The sequence below is a fragment of the Scatophagus argus genome, chromosome 17, assembly GCF_020382885.2.
Source record: "Scatophagus argus isolate fScaArg1 chromosome 17, fScaArg1.pri, whole genome shotgun sequence".
Taxonomy (NCBI): domain Eukaryota; kingdom Metazoa; phylum Chordata; class Actinopteri; family Scatophagidae; genus Scatophagus; species Scatophagus argus.
In genome coordinates, this window is record NC_058509.1 from 17,233,980 (window position 1) to 17,255,435 (window position 21,456).

At 39.2% G+C, this 21,456-nt stretch overlaps 1 protein-coding gene across 4 annotated transcripts in view; it reads right to left on the minus strand.

The window, feature by feature from the left end:
• Window positions 1-7,005: 7,005 nt before the first annotated feature.
• The window catches only part of ctdp1 (CTD (carboxy-terminal domain, RNA polymerase II, polypeptide A) phosphatase, subunit 1), a 63,193-nt gene continuing 48,742 nt past the window's right edge, over window positions 7,006-21,456 (minus strand). For 3 of the 4 annotated variants that reach the window (XM_046417284.1, XM_046417285.1, XM_046417286.1), the window contains one exon: window positions 7,006-9,326. In XM_046417284.1, the coding sequence (XP_046273240.1) occupies window positions 9,137-9,326 (190 nt within the window). In that variant the 3' untranslated portion in view covers window positions 7,006-9,136. The remainder of the gene's footprint in view (window positions 9,327-21,456) is intronic. The other variant, XM_046417290.1, reaches the window with a different exon arrangement.

A 21,456-nucleotide genomic window follows, 5' to 3' on the forward strand; every position in this document is an offset into this window, starting at 1 on the left:
CTGTGTGAAATCATAATTAGCGACATATTTTACCTCCAATATGATTATCTAATTAAATATCATCCATCTAATCAGATCATAATGAAGATTATATCATCAAGGGTTTGTGGTTAACAGTAAAAATGAACTCTCCTATAACCTAGAAGGGAATCCAACATAGATCTGATGAAAATGGTGTTGAAAATGTAATTTTCCTGTCCCGTTTCGTTTCAAACTAGCATTTGTGGTTCTTTTTTGGTTCTTTCTTGAGGGAATAGAATAGGTCAAAACTGATTGGAATATGTATAACCCACAATACTGCTGATCTCCCAGACACAGATCCTGGATCTTAAGGTCATCTGGAAGCTGTCAGTCAGTGATCCAAGGCTGAACCTCGTATCCCTGGGCGATACAACTGGCTCATCATAAAGCAATCCAGTTATCCTCATTGGTGAATGGAGTCATATTTTACTTCTACAAATAACACGCTCTCCATTAATAAATCCAACACATTCTGAAAGAAATCCACTAACCAGAGAACAGCTTCTCTTTAAGCCTGGAGACAGTAGCAACAATGTGCCTTCTGTAAACAAGTCTGACTGTGTGTTTCAACAGAAGGCTTTAGAAGAAGAAGAAGAAGAAGCTTGTACTTGCTGTTGGCGTTGTTTTTTTGTCTTGCCTCCTACGTCTTTCTCCTCCAAATCTGTCTATTTGGTTATTAAACATCATGCTCAGCTCCATCTGTTGCAGAAATTGTCATCTTTTCAGAAATCTTTATGCAGAGCTTTTGGATTATACTCAAGTCGCATGAACAAAAAAGAGCTTTGTCAGTTGGATTAAATGATCTCAGCAGTTTTCAGTCAAATTTCACCTGTTTTGAGAGCACTGATATGCAGTGATGTCCTCTTTAGCTGCATGGGAATAAGGAAGTTAATATTAGGGCTCATTACTGGACAAACTGACATGCAATGATGGATATTTTTGCTCTACAGGGAGCTCAATCATGCTTTGTTCCTTTGCAAAGCTCCATTGGTGTTTTGGATACCCCTGTTACATAAATGGTGCATAATGACACACAGAGCCTTGAAGAAATTTTCCAGCAGAACATGTAATCTATTAAAGTCTTTGATTTTTCTCAGAGTAGAAGCTGGAGAAATCAACAGAACAAAGCAATGGACTAAAATACCCGGGGTATTAGTGAGTGTTGTATTTCTGGAGGAACGGAAATTAGAGGTGTGGGATTTTGATTAATATTCTGGGTCACTAATGACTCAGGGACCGGAGAGCTATTGGCTGATAAAAGCTACATCACCCTGTGAGATGCATGTGATTTGGATTTATGAAGGAATATTCAGTCATTGTGATTCTTGCAATTTGGTAGTGTCTTCTCTCTATACAGCACTAATTCCCTGAAATACTGGAAGAACAAATGCAATAGTTCAGTATGTTGGGAGATAAGTGTGTAAGTGTAAATTAATTCAAGAAGCATTCAAGACCAAATGAAATTCACTCATAGTGGTTCCAGCTTTGCATTCACTGAATTTTTATTGATCTCATGTTACTCTCTTTAAGAGAGTGAAAGAGGTTAAAATGCTGCACAATTCCTTTAAAGAGTCAGACTATAAAAAAGGGTTAAATTTAAGCTGAGCATTAAAAGAGAACTGTTTCCAGTGGGGTGTGGTTAGCACTGACCTGTCCCAGATATTAGCTTGACATTTCTAGGATTTACACATTATATTAAAATAGTGTCTCTCATTTATTTCTGGAGCCAATTAAAAACTAACTATATTTAAAGTGGGCTTCAGTCTGCCTTTGACTTGACTTAAAGTTACTTAGAGAAGGAACATATCTGTTATTCTGAACTTGCCCTCGAGCAGTGAAATCACAAGTCTGACTTGATTTATCATGTTTCATTATGCAGCTTTGAGCTCATGCTGTTATCTATCTTTGTAACTTATACTGGGGATGATTGATTATCATGCTCGTGGACCTTGTGTAAGGACTTTTCCAGAAAAACCATTTCAAAGCTTTTGAAGGATTGCATGGCTGGAAACATATGCATCATGGACATGTTATGTATCTTGCCACTGCTCAGACAGTTGCTGCTGTTGAGGCTCACAGGCTGCAGTGTGTTTAATGTAACCAGCAATAACCTAAGATAGGATTTACCATAGCGGTGGTAATTCAAAATAAGACAAATGATGCTCTATTACCAAGTGTATGACAAGCTTTCCCTCATTTATTTTCATGATAAGTCATCCTTATTTAACAGATTGAGAAAATAACTCTACTGGATGCTGTAATGGCTAAAATCTGAGTAATCAGTCCTTTTCATTCATTTAATAATGGAGGCTCTCAGCAATTCACAGGTGCTGTCACCTCCCCCCTGTTGCCCTACATACTGTATTTCAACAGCTGCTGCATGTCTGCTCTCTGCTGATGAAAGGCGTGAGAGGTTTGGACAACCTTTGATCTGAGCTCTGTTATTATTCTTCACCTAGTTTCACCTCTGAGATGCACTCGCATGGTTCTAGATGTGGAAATCCATCACGGAACACGTTAATGTTCTGCGGTGTCTGATAATGAATGGACTGAGGAACATTCACATGCTGACAGACCTTTGAAATAAACACCTGCCAACAAAAAAAAAAGAAAAGAAAAGTTTTATGTGTGGTAGAGGTGGAACATGTGACAAAGTGCAACAGAAACAGTTTTAGCAGATAAATCATGATGTACATTCATGTGTGACTTCAGTAACTGAATGTCCACTGAAGCTTCCACTCTACCAGAGAGACAAAAAAGCAGTCGAGGAAACACCAGACCTCTTACATTTACATCAGGTTGACTACATCCTTTTCCACTACTTGAGGCTTGTTGCCATCTGAAAAAAATTGGGCCACATTTGGATGGAAATCAGGCTTGAGGAAAACTGAACTGAATTAGAGTGTATCATGACACAGTATGTGGCTTCTAATCATCAGCTTTATGGAAGAAAGAGCCTTGAACCTGCTTAAATATCATAAAAGTAGCTCTTTTTGTTTTGGAGAGAGCTTTACTGTATTTCTTACATGTTTATTTAATTTTTTCAAGTGGGGTACAATGATAATATGTTAAAATAACACATAGCTTGGTTAAAAATACACCTGAATTTAGACGACAACAACAACAAACATTTACATTAATAAGAGTAAAGCATACAAATAAAATAGCCAAACTAGTCACTAAATGTCTCTCCACTGCTACATAGACACACGCACACACACACACACACACACGCACACTGATTCATCACTAACTGCTGACAGTCATATTGATCTGGGCAGTGCATATCCTTATTACTCAGATTTGAACTATCATCCATCAGTCTACTTAGGTGCACACTGTGTGGAAGTATGTGTAAGGTCATGGAAATGATTATTACAAATGTTTCACTATTATTTAATCTACAGCACATTATGGTCAGTTTATACTCAATTACAAACACAATTCAAAACGGTTACAGTGTACATTTACTCATGTGCTGTATTTAAGTACAATTTAGAGGTACTTGCACTTGAGTATTTCCATTTTCTGCTAAGTTGTACTTTTACCCCTCTGCAAATACGATACTTTTGACTCCGCTATATGTATTTGACAGCTTTAGTTCCTGGTTACTTTTCATATTTTGTTTAATAACACAAAAAAAATCAGAATATAAATAGTGATGTAAAGTTTCAGGTTAAGATAAAACTTCATTGATCCTAGATGGGAAACACACAACCAAAACTAAAAAGTAGTTTATCTTCACCTTAACCACCTTCTTCAGCATTAAAGTGATGAACATTTTAGTGTATCAGTAATTCTAATCTAATCATATAATATACATTATTTTGAAATATGTCAGTCAGCATAACATAACACTTTCACCTTTGGTAATTTAAGTATATTTTGATACTTTTGTATTTTTACTTAAGAAACATTTTGAATGCTGGACTTTAATTTATAACATAGTATTCCTGGTATTGCTACCTTTACTTAAATACAACACCTGAATACTGGGCGATGTAATTAAATAAATATTAAACTTGACATGTTTTTTTTTGGTTGTTTTCAGAAAAGAAGCCATTTGTATGGCAGATTTTGTTGAGCTTGGGGCAGGAAACAAGTCCTTTGATTGTAACACCACATCATTCAGAATAATGCTGTGGTACAGCCAGCACATTGGAGCTGACACCTCTGTTAAGGTGGGATCCATCAGAAGGTCACGGATAAGACTAACAGACCCTGAAGGTTCCTTTCTGTTATTGTGTCAAAGAAAGACAACATTCATCAGAGCTGATGCTCACCTTTGAGATCCTCTCTGCAGACTAAATCTCTCAGCTGACCTCAAGTGTCAGTCAGACCAAAACTTCACATGGGCTTCATGGCATCAACCACATCCATGATTCACCACCTCCAGGCTGAGGACAAAACAAGTAAAACAGGCTGAGCAGGCATTAGATCAGAGTTATGAAGCTGTATCCTTGGGAATGTACCAATGGGAGCAGCTGTCACTCACCAGTGATGAAAGTGTAGGATGTCTGGAGAAGAGTGATGAAAGATCTGCAACCTCATCTGCTTTTCAGGTCTTGCCGAACAGCTAGAGATTCATAAGTGCATTCAAAATAAAGCACACAAATTCAATCAAATCTCATGGAATCATTTTATCTTTAAGTCCACTTCCAGAGCCTTTAACCACATCTCATGGTTTGCATCCTTGAAAACGTGAAAGGCTGGTGGTGGCACCAGTGTTTCTGTGAACTTTAGCTGAAGATCAGCACATTTGTTCACTGAGGTGAAATCAAAATCTTTTGCATTGTGTCAGCTTAAGTAAACAAACCTAACTAGGAGAGCTGTTGTGACTGACTAGCACTAGCATGTTCGCAGCTGACCAGTGTGGTAGTGGTTAGTTTGCTAACTAGTCCTACACTCACATGCCAAGTATTAAACACTGTCTGTTTTCCACACACATACAGATAAACTTTATTGCCCCACTCTCTAATCAGACCAAGGCTTAGTGGTTCATCTCCGTGATAACTAAGCAAACTCAATCTAATTAAGGAGTAAGAACTGAGTCATAAAGACTGAAACCGCGTTAGATTGTCGTTCCCGTTGAAGCTGGGGGGTGTACGTTCCTCACTTCTGGTTTCTTGTCGCGGGGTGAAATTGATTCACAGCAGGAGATTTTAACATAATCCCCTCAAACTTTGTCGAATTGCAAAGAAATTTCATCATTTCTCTTTTGTTCCGGAGAAGAACCCTGTGCACATGAACCCACTGACTGTAGACGTAACATTTATGTGTTGTTATGTTACACATTTAAGAGATCCTGCTGTTTGCATTAGGGTGTCTTGACTGTCTCTCTCAGTTTGCAGACGTCTCCTTGTACCTTATGTTGGATTTATGTTTTTAATAGGTTGAAACCATGCAGCAAGAACTCAGTTAAGCTTCGCAGTTTGGTCTGTGGTGGTGGCATACAAGTGAATTATGATGTTTTGTCTGATTTTAAATTTATGCATCTGAAGCTTGTGGCTGTTTGAGTTTGTACATTAAAACCAAAACTTTGACTTTGGTTTGAGTCTGCCTTTGATTATATTGTCAGATTATTATAAGATGAATTTTATTTTATTCCTTTCTCTTTTTTTTAATTTTGGTGCTGCGGGGACATTGTGGTGCACTTGGGATAAAACATACTCTGAAACATCATTTTCGATTATCTGTTGCAAGCAGTTTGTGAAAGCGTTTGTGGGCGGTGCGTTTTGTGTTCAGCCACTGAGTCGTTATCACAGCTCGTAACAGCTACCCAGGTGTCATAGCATTTATACCCAGCATGGTGCAGTTGTTGCTTAGCCCGTAAAAACGTTTTATTATAAAAATAGCTTCACCTGGCTTCCCACCAGGCTGGTAAAATAACATTTTGTGGGTTGTTGACTTTCTGATTGAACAAAAGGTCACACTTGTTTTCATATCTTAAGCCATAAGCTATTTAAAGACCCTCAGTTCTGCTGAATCATCGTTCTGGATCATAAACAAAACACAGCTGTGAAATTGGCATTTGTTTATTCAAATATGGACTAAAATCATGACTGACCACTATGGCTCTGTGAGACAAATCCCCCCCCTCCCCCAGAGAAAAAACACTTGCCTTCATCACAGGATAAACACCTCTGCATTTATTGCTGTTTGCTTTGTCTTTTAAGGCAGAGGATCATCAGCCATTCTGGGAAAGAAATGCACTAAGCCCTGCAACAAAGATACTTGAGTCACGTTTTTAATAGTCTTTATGACTGTAATTAATCCTGCTGTGTCCTGTGTAATTAATGTACCACCTGAAGATGAGTCACTTTGACTGAATGACAAGATGATAAAATAATATCAAAGACAGCATGGGGTTGTATTTTGCTGACTGATGAATGTAAAATATCTAATAATAATAATAATAATACTAATAATACATAATTGAATATAAAATGCATTTATACCTAACGTTGAGCATAAAATATCATGCTTTTACCAGAGAGATATTATTCTTTTGGCCTTATTATTTGTTCCTTTCCCTCCTGCATCTAAAAATGCAAATTGATGACTCGTGCCGCCTGTGCTCTCCAATAATGAGGCTGCTTGTATCTGTGTAATATGGCGAGTAAAGGAAAAAAAAAACAAAAAACATAAGAGGTTCTTTGCTGGTTGCAACACATTTGCGACACATGTTATCAAGCCAAGTGGCAAGATGGAACAAGGCCTAATGGTTCTGGTATGGTTTTCATGACACAGAGCCCATTAACGGAGTAGTGTGTCCTGGTGGGAGTCTCACAGTCCCACACACATTACGATTGTAATGTTTAAAACGCAGCACAGATGAGGCAGCAAAAGGCTAATGGGCTGTATCTCGAGCACGGTTTAGTGAATAAGAAATGCTGGATATAGAGAACCTTTCATGCATGTGATCTTATTTGGGATGTTAAAAACAAAAAGGAAAAAAAAAGAATGATGCTGAATCCAGTTGCATTACTTATAAGAAAAATCTTTATTTAATGAAAGTATCTTTTCTCTCAGGGTCAAGTAGGAAATAGACTTTACAAATACTTTACATGTCAGTTTAAAACTCGTGATGAAACAACCACAGACACAAACAAAACAAAATGGGACAACAGCCACTGTAAAAGGGCGTAGTTCAGTTGGGTGTAGCAGGCGAAGGCGAGGGGAAACCATTCACTGAGCAGAGATTCATCAGCTAACTGCTCTCCTGCCTCAGAGCAGGTTTTTTTTGGTTTATTTCTATAATCTAAATGCAGAAGAAGAAAAAATGTGTCACTATTTAGAACTCTTTTGAATGAGACAAAAACAGACTCGACGCTGTGGCTTTGACTCTCGTCAGACGCCAAACATTTGCAGTGAACGTAAGCAACCTTGATACAACACGTATGGCTCCATTAGAGTCACGCTAGGCAACTTTTCATGAGCTTGGTTTGAAAAGACTGTGAGATTGAAGCACTGGATTTTCAGTATGTGATGTCAGTAAAGTGCACGCGGCGCGGTCGTATTCATCAACCAGTCGAGTACAAATCACGCAACAGCAAAGAATTAGCTGCTGCTGAGTCCGGCTCTCTTTGTTCACTGCTGTTGGGTTTGGATAGATCATTTTTCATTTGGAACAGAGAAGAAAAGTTATTTGGCCTTATTTATATTATACATTTTTATAACGAATAAACATCTTGTGTCACGTAGGTTTAAATGGTTTGTTTACCCAACTTACCCCTTACCTCTAGAGTTATCTAACATGCACTTATTTCTTTTCTTATCTTTTTTAAGATTTCTGCTGCCACATCAATACAAGAGAAGTAAAACACATCTCTCTGCAGAATCAATATGTTAGTTGGCCTATCATCAACTATGTGCATATACCCACTGCTGGTAGATTACATACGGAGTGAGAACACTGCATTTCTGTTAATCTCATGGTATCTGCTACAAAAGGAAAAAAAAAGTACTGTAATGAGTGCTCTGAGTAGAAATGTTTTTATCATAAATCCACTGCGCTGTTTTGGTTTTAATGCCCATCTACAGCTTCCAGAATTTACATCTGACTTTCCAAGGCCTTCTGCTTCAAATGAAATTATATACATGTGGCTAATTTGCGACAGTTTGGAAGGAGACAGTTCTCAACTTGATCTAGTGAGGAGCCATCAGGGGGAGCACCAAGCTGCTCATGCTGTTGAGATGTTGTTAATTAACAGATCTTGCAAAATGTTGATCCCGAAAGAATCTGTAGAAGATTCACTGATGACATATACCTGGATAGTTAAATAACAATAAAGGGAAAATACAGGTGAACTTAACCTTTGAGGCAACAGGGCTTCACAATAAGCTCCAGTGTACATAAGCAGAGGCCTGGTGGGAGTGCCAGTCCTTCTGAACAATACTGATAATAGAGGAGGGTTGACAAGGGAAAGTTGAGCTAACATTTATGAAACACATAAAAAATGAACATTAACTGGGAGTTTGGTTGAATCTGGTTCACAGTGGCAGAACACTATGGGGCAGGTTATCACAAAGACTGAGTAGCTGACTTTACCAGTATGTTATCAAAAGTACAAACACCATGAGGAAGAAATGACGTAAGAAAACACATTCAAATGTCTAGATCCGCTGGTTGCATTTACGACCCTAAAAAAGTACTGAGGCCAAAAGAAAAGTAAAACTGGAAGTTCAGAGTAAAATATTTAGCTGCACACCTTGGCAAACTTATTCCAAACTCTTTGGCTTGTACGACCAGCAAAATGTTTATAATATCATTTATCTTTTTCTCATCAATATAAAAATTGAAATAGAAAAAAATAAAACAAAAAAGGTATCAAATTTCACGTCTCCTGTGTTTTTTTTTTTATCTTACAGTAAAACATTAACATCAAAGTGTTTTATGCCAAAAAGGCCATATGTCAATGCTACAAAAAAAAAAAAAAAAAAAATCTAAGCCTTTATTTACAAGTCATCTCTGTACAGGACATTCATTTTTATTACCGCACACACTCATGGCTCATACATCCTAAGCACACATGAATTCCAAAGCAGAAAAATAAGATTTGTAGGTACCACTTGTAGGTGCGACGGGGGCTGAGTGAGTCCTTCATTTTCCATGTCACATGAAGTCATTGAGCTCTGCCTCCAAGGCAGCGGCCATCTCGTCTGCCTCTGAACTGCTGCCACCTTCTTCCTCATTGGAGTCTTTTGAAGACTCGTCGGCAGATTCCTCTGCCTCCTCCTCTTTCTCCTCGTCGTCGTCATCCTCCTCCTCGTCCTTGGCTTCATCATGCTTACGTTTGTGGCCCCTGCAGAGATAACAGATGATTTAGAAAGAGAAACATAAGCCTTTACCTTGTGGGACAAATCTGGCTTCACTGTTGCTGCCTTAAATAGGATTTAAATAACCTTTAACGTCATTTAAAGCTGATGCTAAAATGTGTCTTTTTGTTTTGTTAAAAGAAACCAGAGAAAAATCTGAAATATCAAAATAACCACAAAACTAAGGACTGTAAGTCTTTACTTGCTCCGTTATTTGGAATTAGTTCAACATCTTGGGAAAAATGCTAGAGGTGCTGGATAGTGGATTTTGTTACCTTGCACACAGCCAGGCTAACTGTTTCCCAGTTCCCAGTCTTTAAGTTAAGTTAAGCTAGCCAGCTGCTAGCAATACCTTTGTATTTAGCATACAGACATGTGAGCGGTATGAACCTTTGCAATCTAAGCAAGAAAGTGAATTAGATCCAAAAATTCTAAGTAAATCTTTGCTGCATTAGTCATTTGCTATATGTCTAATCAGCCTGGTTTGTTTAGCCAGCCAAACAACCAGGCTGTTTAGCCAGCTATCTGCTCCAGAAGAGTATCCATATGTTGTTAGCTACAATTGCTAATCCAGAGGTCTACTTTCTATGTTTATTTTTGTTTTGACTCTGAGGGAAGTATTTAAAATGATTCATGTGAAACTGACATATATTTAGAAAGTTTCTAAAGCTTGTGGTGCTTATTTGTTTTGCCTTGCTTGTTTTGCCAGAGTCTCATTTCTTGACCCATTAGTCAGAATGGACACAATTAGAATAAAAAAAAAAACAAAAAAAATTAAACACTGTTTCTGTGGAACACAAAAGCAATACAGTGTACTCTTAAGTTAAAAAAAAGTAACATGAAAAGCAAGGTGAATAATTTGCCGTACTACTTGTTCAATATGGCATGTTCTCCAGAGAACATCACAATGCAATTAAAAATGCTGTCTATGCAATGTATCCAATGTGCAGCTGAACTCCCCCCAAGCTAAAGACATTCACAAAGAACCGAGAGGAGCTGCTAGGAGATGTGAAGGCTCTCCAATGTTAGGGAACAAAGCGGTACTGCGGTGATGAGGGATTCACAGCATTGGGGAAACCAGGGACACAACGATGGAGGAGACATGAATGGAGACACAGAGGGAGGCCAGAGGTAAAGATGGTTACGAAGAGCAAAGGAGATGAAACGGTAACAGCTTTGGAAAAAGAAACTGAACAAGGAAAAAAAGACAAATCCCAGCTCTGTAGCTAAAACACAGGTATTCTATCAGTGTACACACCTCACTCTCGTAAAGAACACAAAACACAGTACAAAAACCGAGTAAGAAACTGATCAAATTTTGTTCAAGCATTTTGAACTTTCAATAGTGCTTTGAACACATTTCAGTAAGTACCAAAAAGGTACTGAGGTTCAATATCAAACCCCATGCTTTGTTTAGAACATGGTGACTAAAAGATAGATGTGTGGTGGTGAATACAAGATGAACCCAACAAAAAAAAAGAGAGCACACATCCCTGGCTAAAGAGGCCAAAGACTTTTTTTGCCACGCCTGTAAACATGCCATCCCTCTTTGTAAACCATTTCCACTTCTCCATGACATCCTGTGCAGAGTGGCCTATTAGCATGATGCTAATGAGGTGTGTAGGGGTTTAGCATGGTTATCGTAGAGGACTGACACCGGCTCTGCTGAGAGGGCCACTCTCATTAGACCACATCGCGGTCAGACAGCCTCGCTAACCTCCCACAACAGCAGGGCTCTGGCTGCGTGTTCATTAAAGGTCAGATGTCGGCTAATATCGGCAGAGAGGCACTGTAACATGTGGACCCCTGCTGACTGTGTGCTGTGTGTGGGAGGAAGAGAGCTGAATTTCTCTGATCCCACAAATTGACAAGAAGTTTAATTTTCATAGCCATAAGATCGAGGCTCAGTGGTCAGAGGGTAATGTGAGGTTGAGCTATGATGATGGGAGATGAGATGAGCAAATTAATGATTACTTATTTGGCAACAGTGTGAAAAAATGAGTCAATATATCACCATTAGCGATACTGTTCCTACTACCTGGGCTGGTTGATGACATGTATATGTGTATAAGTAGACATGGAAAGGATGAATAAAAACTTGTGTGTGTATGTGTGTACTCCTGTAGCTGTGGGGACAAAAATCTGTTACACAGTCACACTGTGAGGACAAAGCACAAGTCCCCACAATGTAAATCACTAAATATTAGGGTGAAGACTTGCTTTAAGGTGAGGGTAAGGTAAGGATTAAGTTAAGGTAAGGGTTAGGATTAAGCAAGTAAGGTTTATTGTTCTGGTTAGGTGGTGGTGGTTATGCTTCCAGAAAATGAATGTAAATCTATGTAATGTCCCCAGAAGAGATGGAAACACAACTCTGTGCGTGTGTGTGTATGATTTTACACCAGTACCACACCATCCCTCCCTCATTTACAAATATTAACAGTTGAGACAGCGGGGGGGTGGTGAGGCTGAGTTCCTCCATTGCTTTCTGCTTCGCATCATTACATCCAATCTAAATCCTCGTCCATTAATCCAAACGCCCACAGACACACACACTGCAGACACTCCCACACCTTCACTCATGTCAGCTCTAAAACAGGCTTCAGTTGTAATCCACTCTTATTAGATTTTTGCTGGTTTCACATGCTGTTAAACTGCACTGCTACGACGGGAGCTTCTAACAGCTGACTTTACTTACAATTTAGGCATTTTAACACACTACAAATAGAACATCTTTATCACATGGTCTTGTCCTGACTTCACTTGGAATTTTATAAATGGCTGTCATTTAGATCTTAAAAGAGAGTACTATTGGATCAGCAGTGTTTATCTGTTGAGTATCTCTGGAGCTGATCAGAGATCAATAACAGAAAAGAAAAGGGGAGACCAGCGCATCTCGAGTACGAAGCATTACATGCTGGATTTTTGGTGCCTGAGCATCTGGAGTTGTGGCTGTGTGAAGCATGTCCTAAATTATGACACAGATATCAGGTTCAGGTACAGACATCATGAAAACCAGCAGCGCCTTGAGGAGATGACGATTTGACAATCTTCTGTATTCTCATGGCAAAGTGTCTACCAACCAAACGACGATCAGCTGCACCAAACCGATGTTCTTGGCAGTATGGCTTCCGCAAACCAAAGAGCAAAGAGCACAGATATTCTAATAAATGCTGAACTGTGAACTATGGATGCACTCATGATTCTTTTCCACGCCCACCATTTGACAACAACATGAAGAGTTCTTGTGTTGCATTTAGTTGAGTAAGCCATCTGGATGCCTTAATATGCCCTTGCAGTGGGTGAACTTAGAGGCAGGTACAGTACACACCGACACCATCAGCTGGTGAAATTCACATCACACGGGTCATTAACAACTACGTGGATGTAAAAGTACATTTTTGTCTTCAATAAACACAGTTTTCTGTAGGAAGCCTTTTGTGTTTTGTATGTTTCAAATACTTCTCAAAACAAGAGTGTACACCTACTACAGCAATGCTAATTGTAAAGAAAATTAAAAACCATGTTAAGATATTTCACTCTGAAAGTGGTGGACTGAATGATCTACACTGCCATTTCTGGAGCCACGCTGCTAGTATAGCTAAGAATAATGTGTATAGTAACTACTGAAGTTATTAGTCAAGGACAAACAAGACACTGACACACTTTGATCTGATGAAAAATCCTATCTGAATCAAAATATTTTCATGAAAACTGTATGCACAAAGCTCTCCGTACACAGGTGCTTTTTCTTTTCCAATATCGCTGAACAAGAATCCACATCGCGACAGCTGGGACTGACCTCTAAAGTGATCATTACCATGTCACCTTTCCAAAGCCCTCAGGGGCTTGTGGGTTTGACGAATTTGCCCTTCAAAGCTCCCAGTATGGTATAAGTGAAAGATAAGCCTTCCAAAGTAGGTCTGATCAGTAATTAAAATTTTCCCCATTGTTTTCTTTTATATATTTGACACACTGTGGGTGCTGAGATAAAAGGATTTTATGAAACACATCCACACAGATTTTCTCATTACTGGATCTCTTAATGGCCAGGGTCAGTTGCTAACAATTTACATTTAAGTGTTAGGAAGGAACTTTTGACTTCGATCTATTTTTTGGAGAGAGAAAGAATACACAATTCAGAAACTACTGGCTTTTCCAGCAGCTGTAAAATGTTGACAGTCAAACGAATATAGCCAAGAATGAGGTGGGCCTTGAGCCCTGAGAGCACTTAAAATCAAGCTTCAGCTGACACAAAAGGCAAGGTGGGTCTGACCTGTCAGGCAGAAATCATCAGGTGCAGGTCAAGTTAGTTACGCAACTATTAGGACCTCAGTTTGAATGAGCTGAATGAACTGGGGGCAAATCAACAGATTTGTTGGAAAAAAACATTTTTTTCTCTCTCCAGATGGTTTTCAAAGTTAAATTCATGCTGGGAACAGAATTCTTTTCCACATAAAATACAACAAATGTCAGTCATGATGGTGCAAAAAGTCAAATGATACGCCTGTTATTACAGACGCAGATGTCAAGGTCATTACTTCGAGATGTTATTATCTCTACATACTGTGGGAGTGTGATTACATTAGGGGTGTCAAGAGGACATGCTACAAAGCACCTGCCGGTGAGCCAGCACCTGCACCTGCCTCAACACATCATTAGAGACACATTAGTGTCATAAAATGACAAACACAAGTTCGGTAAATCGCATCGGCTTCAAGGTGAGATACATTTTTATGAGATTTTGTTTAACGCCACGCAAGGGAGAATTCAAATGGGCTAAGTTTATAGAAAGATGAAAGTAAATATCATTGCTTACAAAGAAGTAGGTTCTTACTGTGTTAAGTCCAAGACCTGCAAGCTCTACTCAAGACATCTCAGCGTAGCAGAGAAAAGGGAAAAAAAATTGTAAAAAGCAGAGGTTTCAAATATTATATTCTCTGACAACTTTGCTCACAGCAAAAGGAAGAAAGGGCGGTGGGAAAGAGGTTAAAAAGTTAAAAATCAGTCAATAATAATCTGTAAAAAATATGTAATATGTAAAAAAAAATAGCAATAATATGGGTCAATTAGTTACAACAGGTCCCTGTATGAGACAGCTACTAAGGAGCAACGGGCTCGATCTTTACTGTTAACGAGTTATTGCTATAAGCAGCCTAACAAGGGCAGAAAGGACACAACTCAGCTATGCTATCATACTCTGTCCCCCACAATCCCATATCACAGCAGATGTGTCAAATACAGATGTTGAGATATATTCTCTCCCGTCCCTCATGTGTTCATCTGCTCCATATGCAGCGAGCTGATAAGCAAGTGCAGTTAAAGGATTATTTTTATGCAGACGTTATCTTTCCCTGCCCCTCATTATATTATCTTACTATGAAAACCGACACACAGGAGGATAAAAGAGAGGAGTGCTGTTGTGTGGGAGGGTTTATGAGCGACATGTCGGTTTTGCTTAGCAGTGTTTCAAAAACAATCTGAATTTCAGCAGTGTTGCAAGAAAATGAGAAACAGAAATGCAAGATGGTGCAACAATGACAAGCGCTCAATGACTAGTTGTTTTTTAAGACCACATGCTTTTAAGTCCCACTTGCGACAAATACATTTTGACAAAGATTTAGACATGCTCATAGTGAGTAGAGAACAGAGTCAGTCTACATGGGAGGAGCACTGTACACAACTGTAGTTTACTCATCGTTAGCAGCCTTGGCTACGTGGAAGAGCTGGTTAACTATTGCGTTGCCTCACGTGAAGCCACCACCTGTTCTCTGTGCAGAAGTACAGTGTATTCTTGGCCACTTAAAGAGTAAGTTCACATTTTTTAGAGTCTGTTTTTAGTCTTAAAACAATAGTCAAATCCAACAAAAAATGAAACTGCTGAAGCCGTTAACATGTTCTTTGGGTTCTCAGCCCTGTCGGTGAAACCAAAATGAAACTGATTTCTTGATTTATGGCCAATTGTGGGCAGCAGAATGAGCTTGTGAACACAACATCTTCATAATTTCATTTGAAAGAAGTAGGTATGAAGTGAATGTGTAAGCAAACATTTGCCTAATTTCCATTGGACAATGCAAGAGTAATACTCATCTCCTGTTGGCTCTGTTTTGGTCTCTGCCAACTCCTAACGGCCTGTCTGATGTCTGGTGCATTTTTTTGCTTTCTTTATGTCTGGTAATGCAGTCGATGAGGGTCACAATCACAAACCAAAACAATAATGCTGGGTGCTGTTAAAACCAAAACAAAGAGCTTAAAAACACTCATACAAGACTTGCTGCAAAACACGTGAAAATAATCAAAAGTTTTGGTTTTGCCTTAAAAGCAAACTGCATTTGTTTTATTCCTGTGGCCACTAATCTCTATTTATTGTTGGCTGCATCATGTGGCTCAGAACAGAAGTCTATTCCATACAATTTTAATGTTCATGTCTATTTTTCAAATGTGGGACTTTAACCCTGGTGGCTTGTATTTAATTCAATGGTGGTTACTTTATGGACTACAAATAGATGTTTTCTGACAAAAAATGTGTGTTGCAGTGAGTTGTAATGAGTCTATCATACATTACTAGACTTACTGTTCCCCAGACTAAAACTAGTCATTGTGTGTAGGTTATCTAGAGAATTGTTTTTTGCCTGCAATGAGACCTTGATATAATGAATAGTTGCTATAAAATTCACCAGACCTTCATATAAAATAAAGGTAAATCAAGATGACAGTTTGACCAGACCATAAAGAGTACCACTCCAGAAAAATGTCTGTGACAAAGTTATTATGCAACATGTCAACAGAGTGATTCACTGTCAATGTCAGTTACATCTCCTAAGTCACCCATGTCTGCATCAAAACACCAACATCTCTGGCTCGGCCACAGGCAGCAGAATCAGATTAAAGCCCCCAGGCATCCTTTCGTAAAAGTCACTTCTTTTCTCTGTCTGCTTACTGTCAGCAACAGTTTTGACAAGGCTGTAGGGATCTTTTCACAGGCACTTTAGACCGATTTAGACTCTGAGCTCTGGACTTTGTGGCTGGTTCAAAGAATACAGGAAAAATAAGTATGTGCATCCTTCCTTTTTACAGCTTGGCAGTCAATGTGCCAATAAGCAACCATAAAATGTCCAGCTGCCCTTAAGAAAGGACAGAATGCTCTTTACAAGACAAACTGTGCAGTCTCCGAACACAGAGGACTGGGATAGTGCCTTTACTCATTTTTTTTTTCTTTGTCTCTTTTTTTTTAATAAAAGGAGGTTCTGTTTGGACCACTTCCAAAGCTGCTTAATTCATTTATAAGCTCAGAATGTCCCAGCTCATAAAATATTTGAGATGAGTTTTAGCTTTGGGGTTTTCCGTCTCTACACTCTACCAGAGCAATGCAAACAACCTCGCTGCCCCGGCTGTCTGCTTTACCTCTCATATCACCCGAATATTAAAGCCTACTCAAGCAAGTTGACAATGACAGGTGACAAATGTGAGCTAGGCTTAGGAATGAAATTCAAAACAGTCGAGTGAAAAATTGAACGCCTCTATCCGAGGCTCAGACAGCGCCGAGAAATTTTTTGCATGAGTGGCCCTCATGCAAACAGAAACTAACCCTGGTGGTGTGAACGTCACACAAAATAATCAACGCAGATCAGCAGAAACAGCACGCTTCACTTGATTCATATGTTTGTTTTTTCGTCGTGGCAGTGAACTGGTGTCCATGTGTTCGGTGCAGTCACTTGGAAATGTGCAAAGTTAATAGTTAATCAACTGTATGTGCAAGCAAGGTGTCAAGAATCCAGTCACCAAAACAGTGGGAAGTGCGCCTGGCAGAGGAAGGACGGATATGTTGGAAAAAGTTTGAGAATAAGTGTGGAAAGTTTAAAAGGTGCACCACAGGGATTCAGCACTGCACACTGTAAAAACTGAGGTACACATATGTAAGTAGCAGCCTGGGAATAGTACTCTCTTTGATCAGTGAACCAAAATCAGTAGTAAAGAACCTGGAAAGACACTGACATTTTAAGAAAAGCTGTTTCCACTCTATGTGCTAAACTAACCTAAATGTATCCTGGCCACATGAGAGATACCACATGAGAGTGGTATCAATCTTCTCATTGAACTCAAATGATCTAACTATTAATTTTATTTGAGCAAACACAATGATATAGAGATGATCAGACTACAACATCAAAAAATAAATAAAAACACAAACATATTACTGGGTATTATAAGAAACAGCCTTTGTTCCAATGCACTGCTCAAAAGTGTAGCATGTCTCTTTGATTTTTTTCCTGGAGTACATACTGTGGGTGTGAGGTAATAATGATGTTGATTTATAGCTTTATTACAAAGATCTACTCCACTCTATGCGAAGCAGGATACCTGCTGATATATAATGCTCAGATGAATGTTGTTTGATTGAACATGAAATAGAATTTTAAACCTCTCACTGAAGAACTGAAGTAAGAAAGGCTGTGGTGTATAGATGCTACAAGGAAAGAACTTCAATAAGTGTATTATTGAGGCCAATTAAAATGAGGTGTGTGATGTACTATGAGCACCGGCAACTAAGATGTTGCCATTCAAATACAATTGACGGAATAAATCAGAGTTGAAGTGAAAATGGTATTTGAATGCAAACGTAGATTCTACAACAAAACTGGAGAACAGACTTAAATCCCTGACTACTTTGATACTCCCACTGCCCCTGTCCTCCTCGTCAGCCATCAGTCCATGCAGTGGGTGGAGAGCACCGAGCAGTGTCTCAGCTCAAAGCATTTCCTCCAAAGCAGACTAATTGCCCCACTATGACAAGGTGGTTCCTAATGACGTCCTCTCCTCTTCACACCTCTGTTGTGGGCAGCCGTCCACTGATTAACATAACAGTCGTCTATTTCTCAGTACTGAGCCCCATGCAGAGACCACACATGGGCTCTTCAATCAGCCAACGGTCAACGTGTCGAAGCATATGCATTTTGATAATGTTTTTAAAACAAGTTTAAATTGGAGATATGAATTGTTGAACTTCAGAATGAGGCATTTTTTGGTTGAATAAAGTTGAACTGGTCTTTACATAAAGGGCATGTTAAAGTTTAGAACAGGATGACCCTATACTGATACTACCTTCCATTTTGTTTGACAAAGTTAGTTAGCTCTCTGTCCAATCAAAGGTCAGCACTGTCAAGATTGCTTTTATTGCTAATGTTTGCTGCTTTTAAATAAAAACTTATACTTGAACTTGTATGTGGAGTTACTTCTCCACCTTGACCAAATGCAATGATGTGATTGTTTCCATTGGAACAAACTGAAATCACATTATTTTGCCATTTTAAATCCTGATGTAACCAACATGAAGCCGTCAAACTCATGGATGTATTACTCAGTGTACTACCTGTATCACATTTCATATTCTCATTGGTACCTGAAGCAACAAGCCCACGCCAAAACAGCCCCCTGGTGTTGTTTTAACACAAATTTATTTTCAGTCAGGCCGCCCACTGATGTTAAACCTCAGACCCTTTTTGTACTGGAATAAAGATCACACAGTGCAACACTGCTGTGAATTTGGGGTATGTCTGTGAAGAGTCAGCCATCCCAGTCAGAGAATATCTAGTCCAAGGACCAGGTCACTCAGAGGCCTTTTGGATGAGATGCTAAAAGCGTTCAAGAACCCACTTGCCTTGGACATCACAATTCTAGACCAGAATTTGGGCACATCTTTAGATTTTTCTTGATCACCAAAAGAAAGTGTGCTCTAATGTTTCCTGTTGCTCTTTCCACATACCTATAGAATATACAGCTGAAAATAACAACTTCACTGAGGATGCTCATGGCTATTCTGGATATGGTGTCAGTCACGATCTAAAGTAAAAGTATACAAGACAGAATGACAGAAAAAACATACATACAAAAAAACAAAACGATGCAAACAAAATAATCCTGCATGCACTCGACACCACAACCTGATAGGTTCCAACAGAGCAAGACATAAAAGGTGGTGTTTAAAGTTTAAGAATGACAATATTAAACCGATAGAGGATCCTCACACATGATAAGCTACTTATCCTCATGCAGAAAAACATAGTGTACACACTTTTCTGTGTGAGGAAAAAATAGCTTATATATATGTGTGATAAACAATGGCTATAAACAAAGGCCAGCCTTCCCCTGAGAGGCTTCATAGTGAGATCAATCCGAAACCAAGAGCATAAATAGAAAAACTGCTTGCATCACCAGCTTGGAGCCACGAGCCAGAGGGAGAAAACTGGGTCAGATTACTTGCAGTTTTAGTTTTTCCTACTTGCGTATTCCTCTATCCTCCTCTTTTCATATATGTGAAAAGCCTGAGTAAGCACTCCTATTCCTCACAGCCTGCTCTCTCACTCGCACTGTTGGGCTGTGTTTATCAGGAACAGGGAGTATGGGGATCATTTTGTAATTTCTCCGTGCTGCTCCGCTGAGATATGCATTCTGCTGGATTCAGTGTGCTCACAAGGGTCAGCAAAGCAAGTCAGATGATGCCTGTCGATGTCTTTTAAACGTGTGTTACGTCCATAATCCTCGCTTCCTGCATGTGCCATCTCTCAAAGCACCTTTGGGATTCAAGTGTCAGGCTTCATTGTCAGACCAACAGGACAGCTGGGTGTTACTACATAAAACGTCCCATGGGCCAGAATGCTGGTTGTGATTGACTACATGAGGTGAGACAACACTTTCACTGGGCTGTGGAAGTATACTTGTAAGCACCTTGATGATGGCTTTTAGACTAGGATGAAAACCAGTGTCAACTACTGACTCATGACCAAACCATGCACTGGAACTGGATACGATATTTTACACCAAAATTGGAACAAATATGCAGTTTTTTTTTTTAAAAAAGCAGCTAAAAGCAGGCAATTAACTCCTTTTTGTTTACCAGCAGATGAGTTTGTCTTTCAGTTTTTCCGTGGTGGGTCACGTTCAACATGGTTACTTTTTGACATCTTTTACTTCCGTCTGCCTTTCAGACTCGACTGAAGGATGTTCAAGTGCTGCTTGAAAAGCGATAGAAGGGACAACATCCGAAACTTTAACGTGCATGACAGCTTTGCGAAAATTAGTGTATACCAATGAGTTACATCACAGCCTATGGGAGCTGAGTGAATTAACACCTGTGCCCACTACAGTCATACGATGCACGACCAAATGTGTTGTACCCTTTCTCATTGACAAAAGCAAGATGTTAGTGGGGGTTTTGTCCAATGTGAAGGGGCTATAATTATTGTGATTCATGTGCCAAACATATCTGCGAGCTGTCAGAAAAATGTCATGGCAGAAGAGGAAACCGCAGCTATTTTTCTACCAGTGCTACTTGTCTGGAGCATACCTCTCAAAATGTCATGATGTATTTTTTCTATTTTAGCTTCAACAAAACATGAAAACTAATAGGGTTTGCACTACTGCAGGAAAGTGGTCAGCGTTCATGCTCAGCTTTACCTGGAGGATGATTACATTTAGGAGTCAGTAAGGGCACAATTTTCCTGAAAACCTTTTTATTATGAGAGGGTTCACTAAAACTATACAGGTTGTGTGATACTGATACCAGTAACTCTCTGAGTACACCAGTTCCATACTATGTATTTAATTACCCCCCAGAAGGGAATGCACTACTTCCCTGCTTCCCACAGCAGCCAATATCCATAAACGACAAGCAGCTTGTTTAACTTCAAGCACTTCCATAAGTTATTTTTTTTTAACACCCTGGTTTTCGGCTCAGTACTCAGAATCAGCTGATGATGTAAAGTTCGGTTATTGGAATTAGCACTGGGAAGAAATAAAAATGCTATAGGAATATCTCTTTAAATGATGTAATCAATCAAGGAATGCACTTTATAAAATGATAACTCTATAGTGTGTGTTTGCTTCTAAAACTAACTCAAATGACAACTTGTTGTTACTTACTGGCTGACATATGCTGAAACACCTGCGATAAGCAAAAACTGCTGGATAATAATGGCCCTGCAGATATGCTGGTATGGCTTTAAGAAATGTCTAGGAGGACTTAGTGTGCACACCTACACTCTCTCACACATTACTTCTTCATCTAGTCTGACAGCTGACCTTACAGTGACTTGAACAAACTGCAGCTCACCTTTTCTGGAG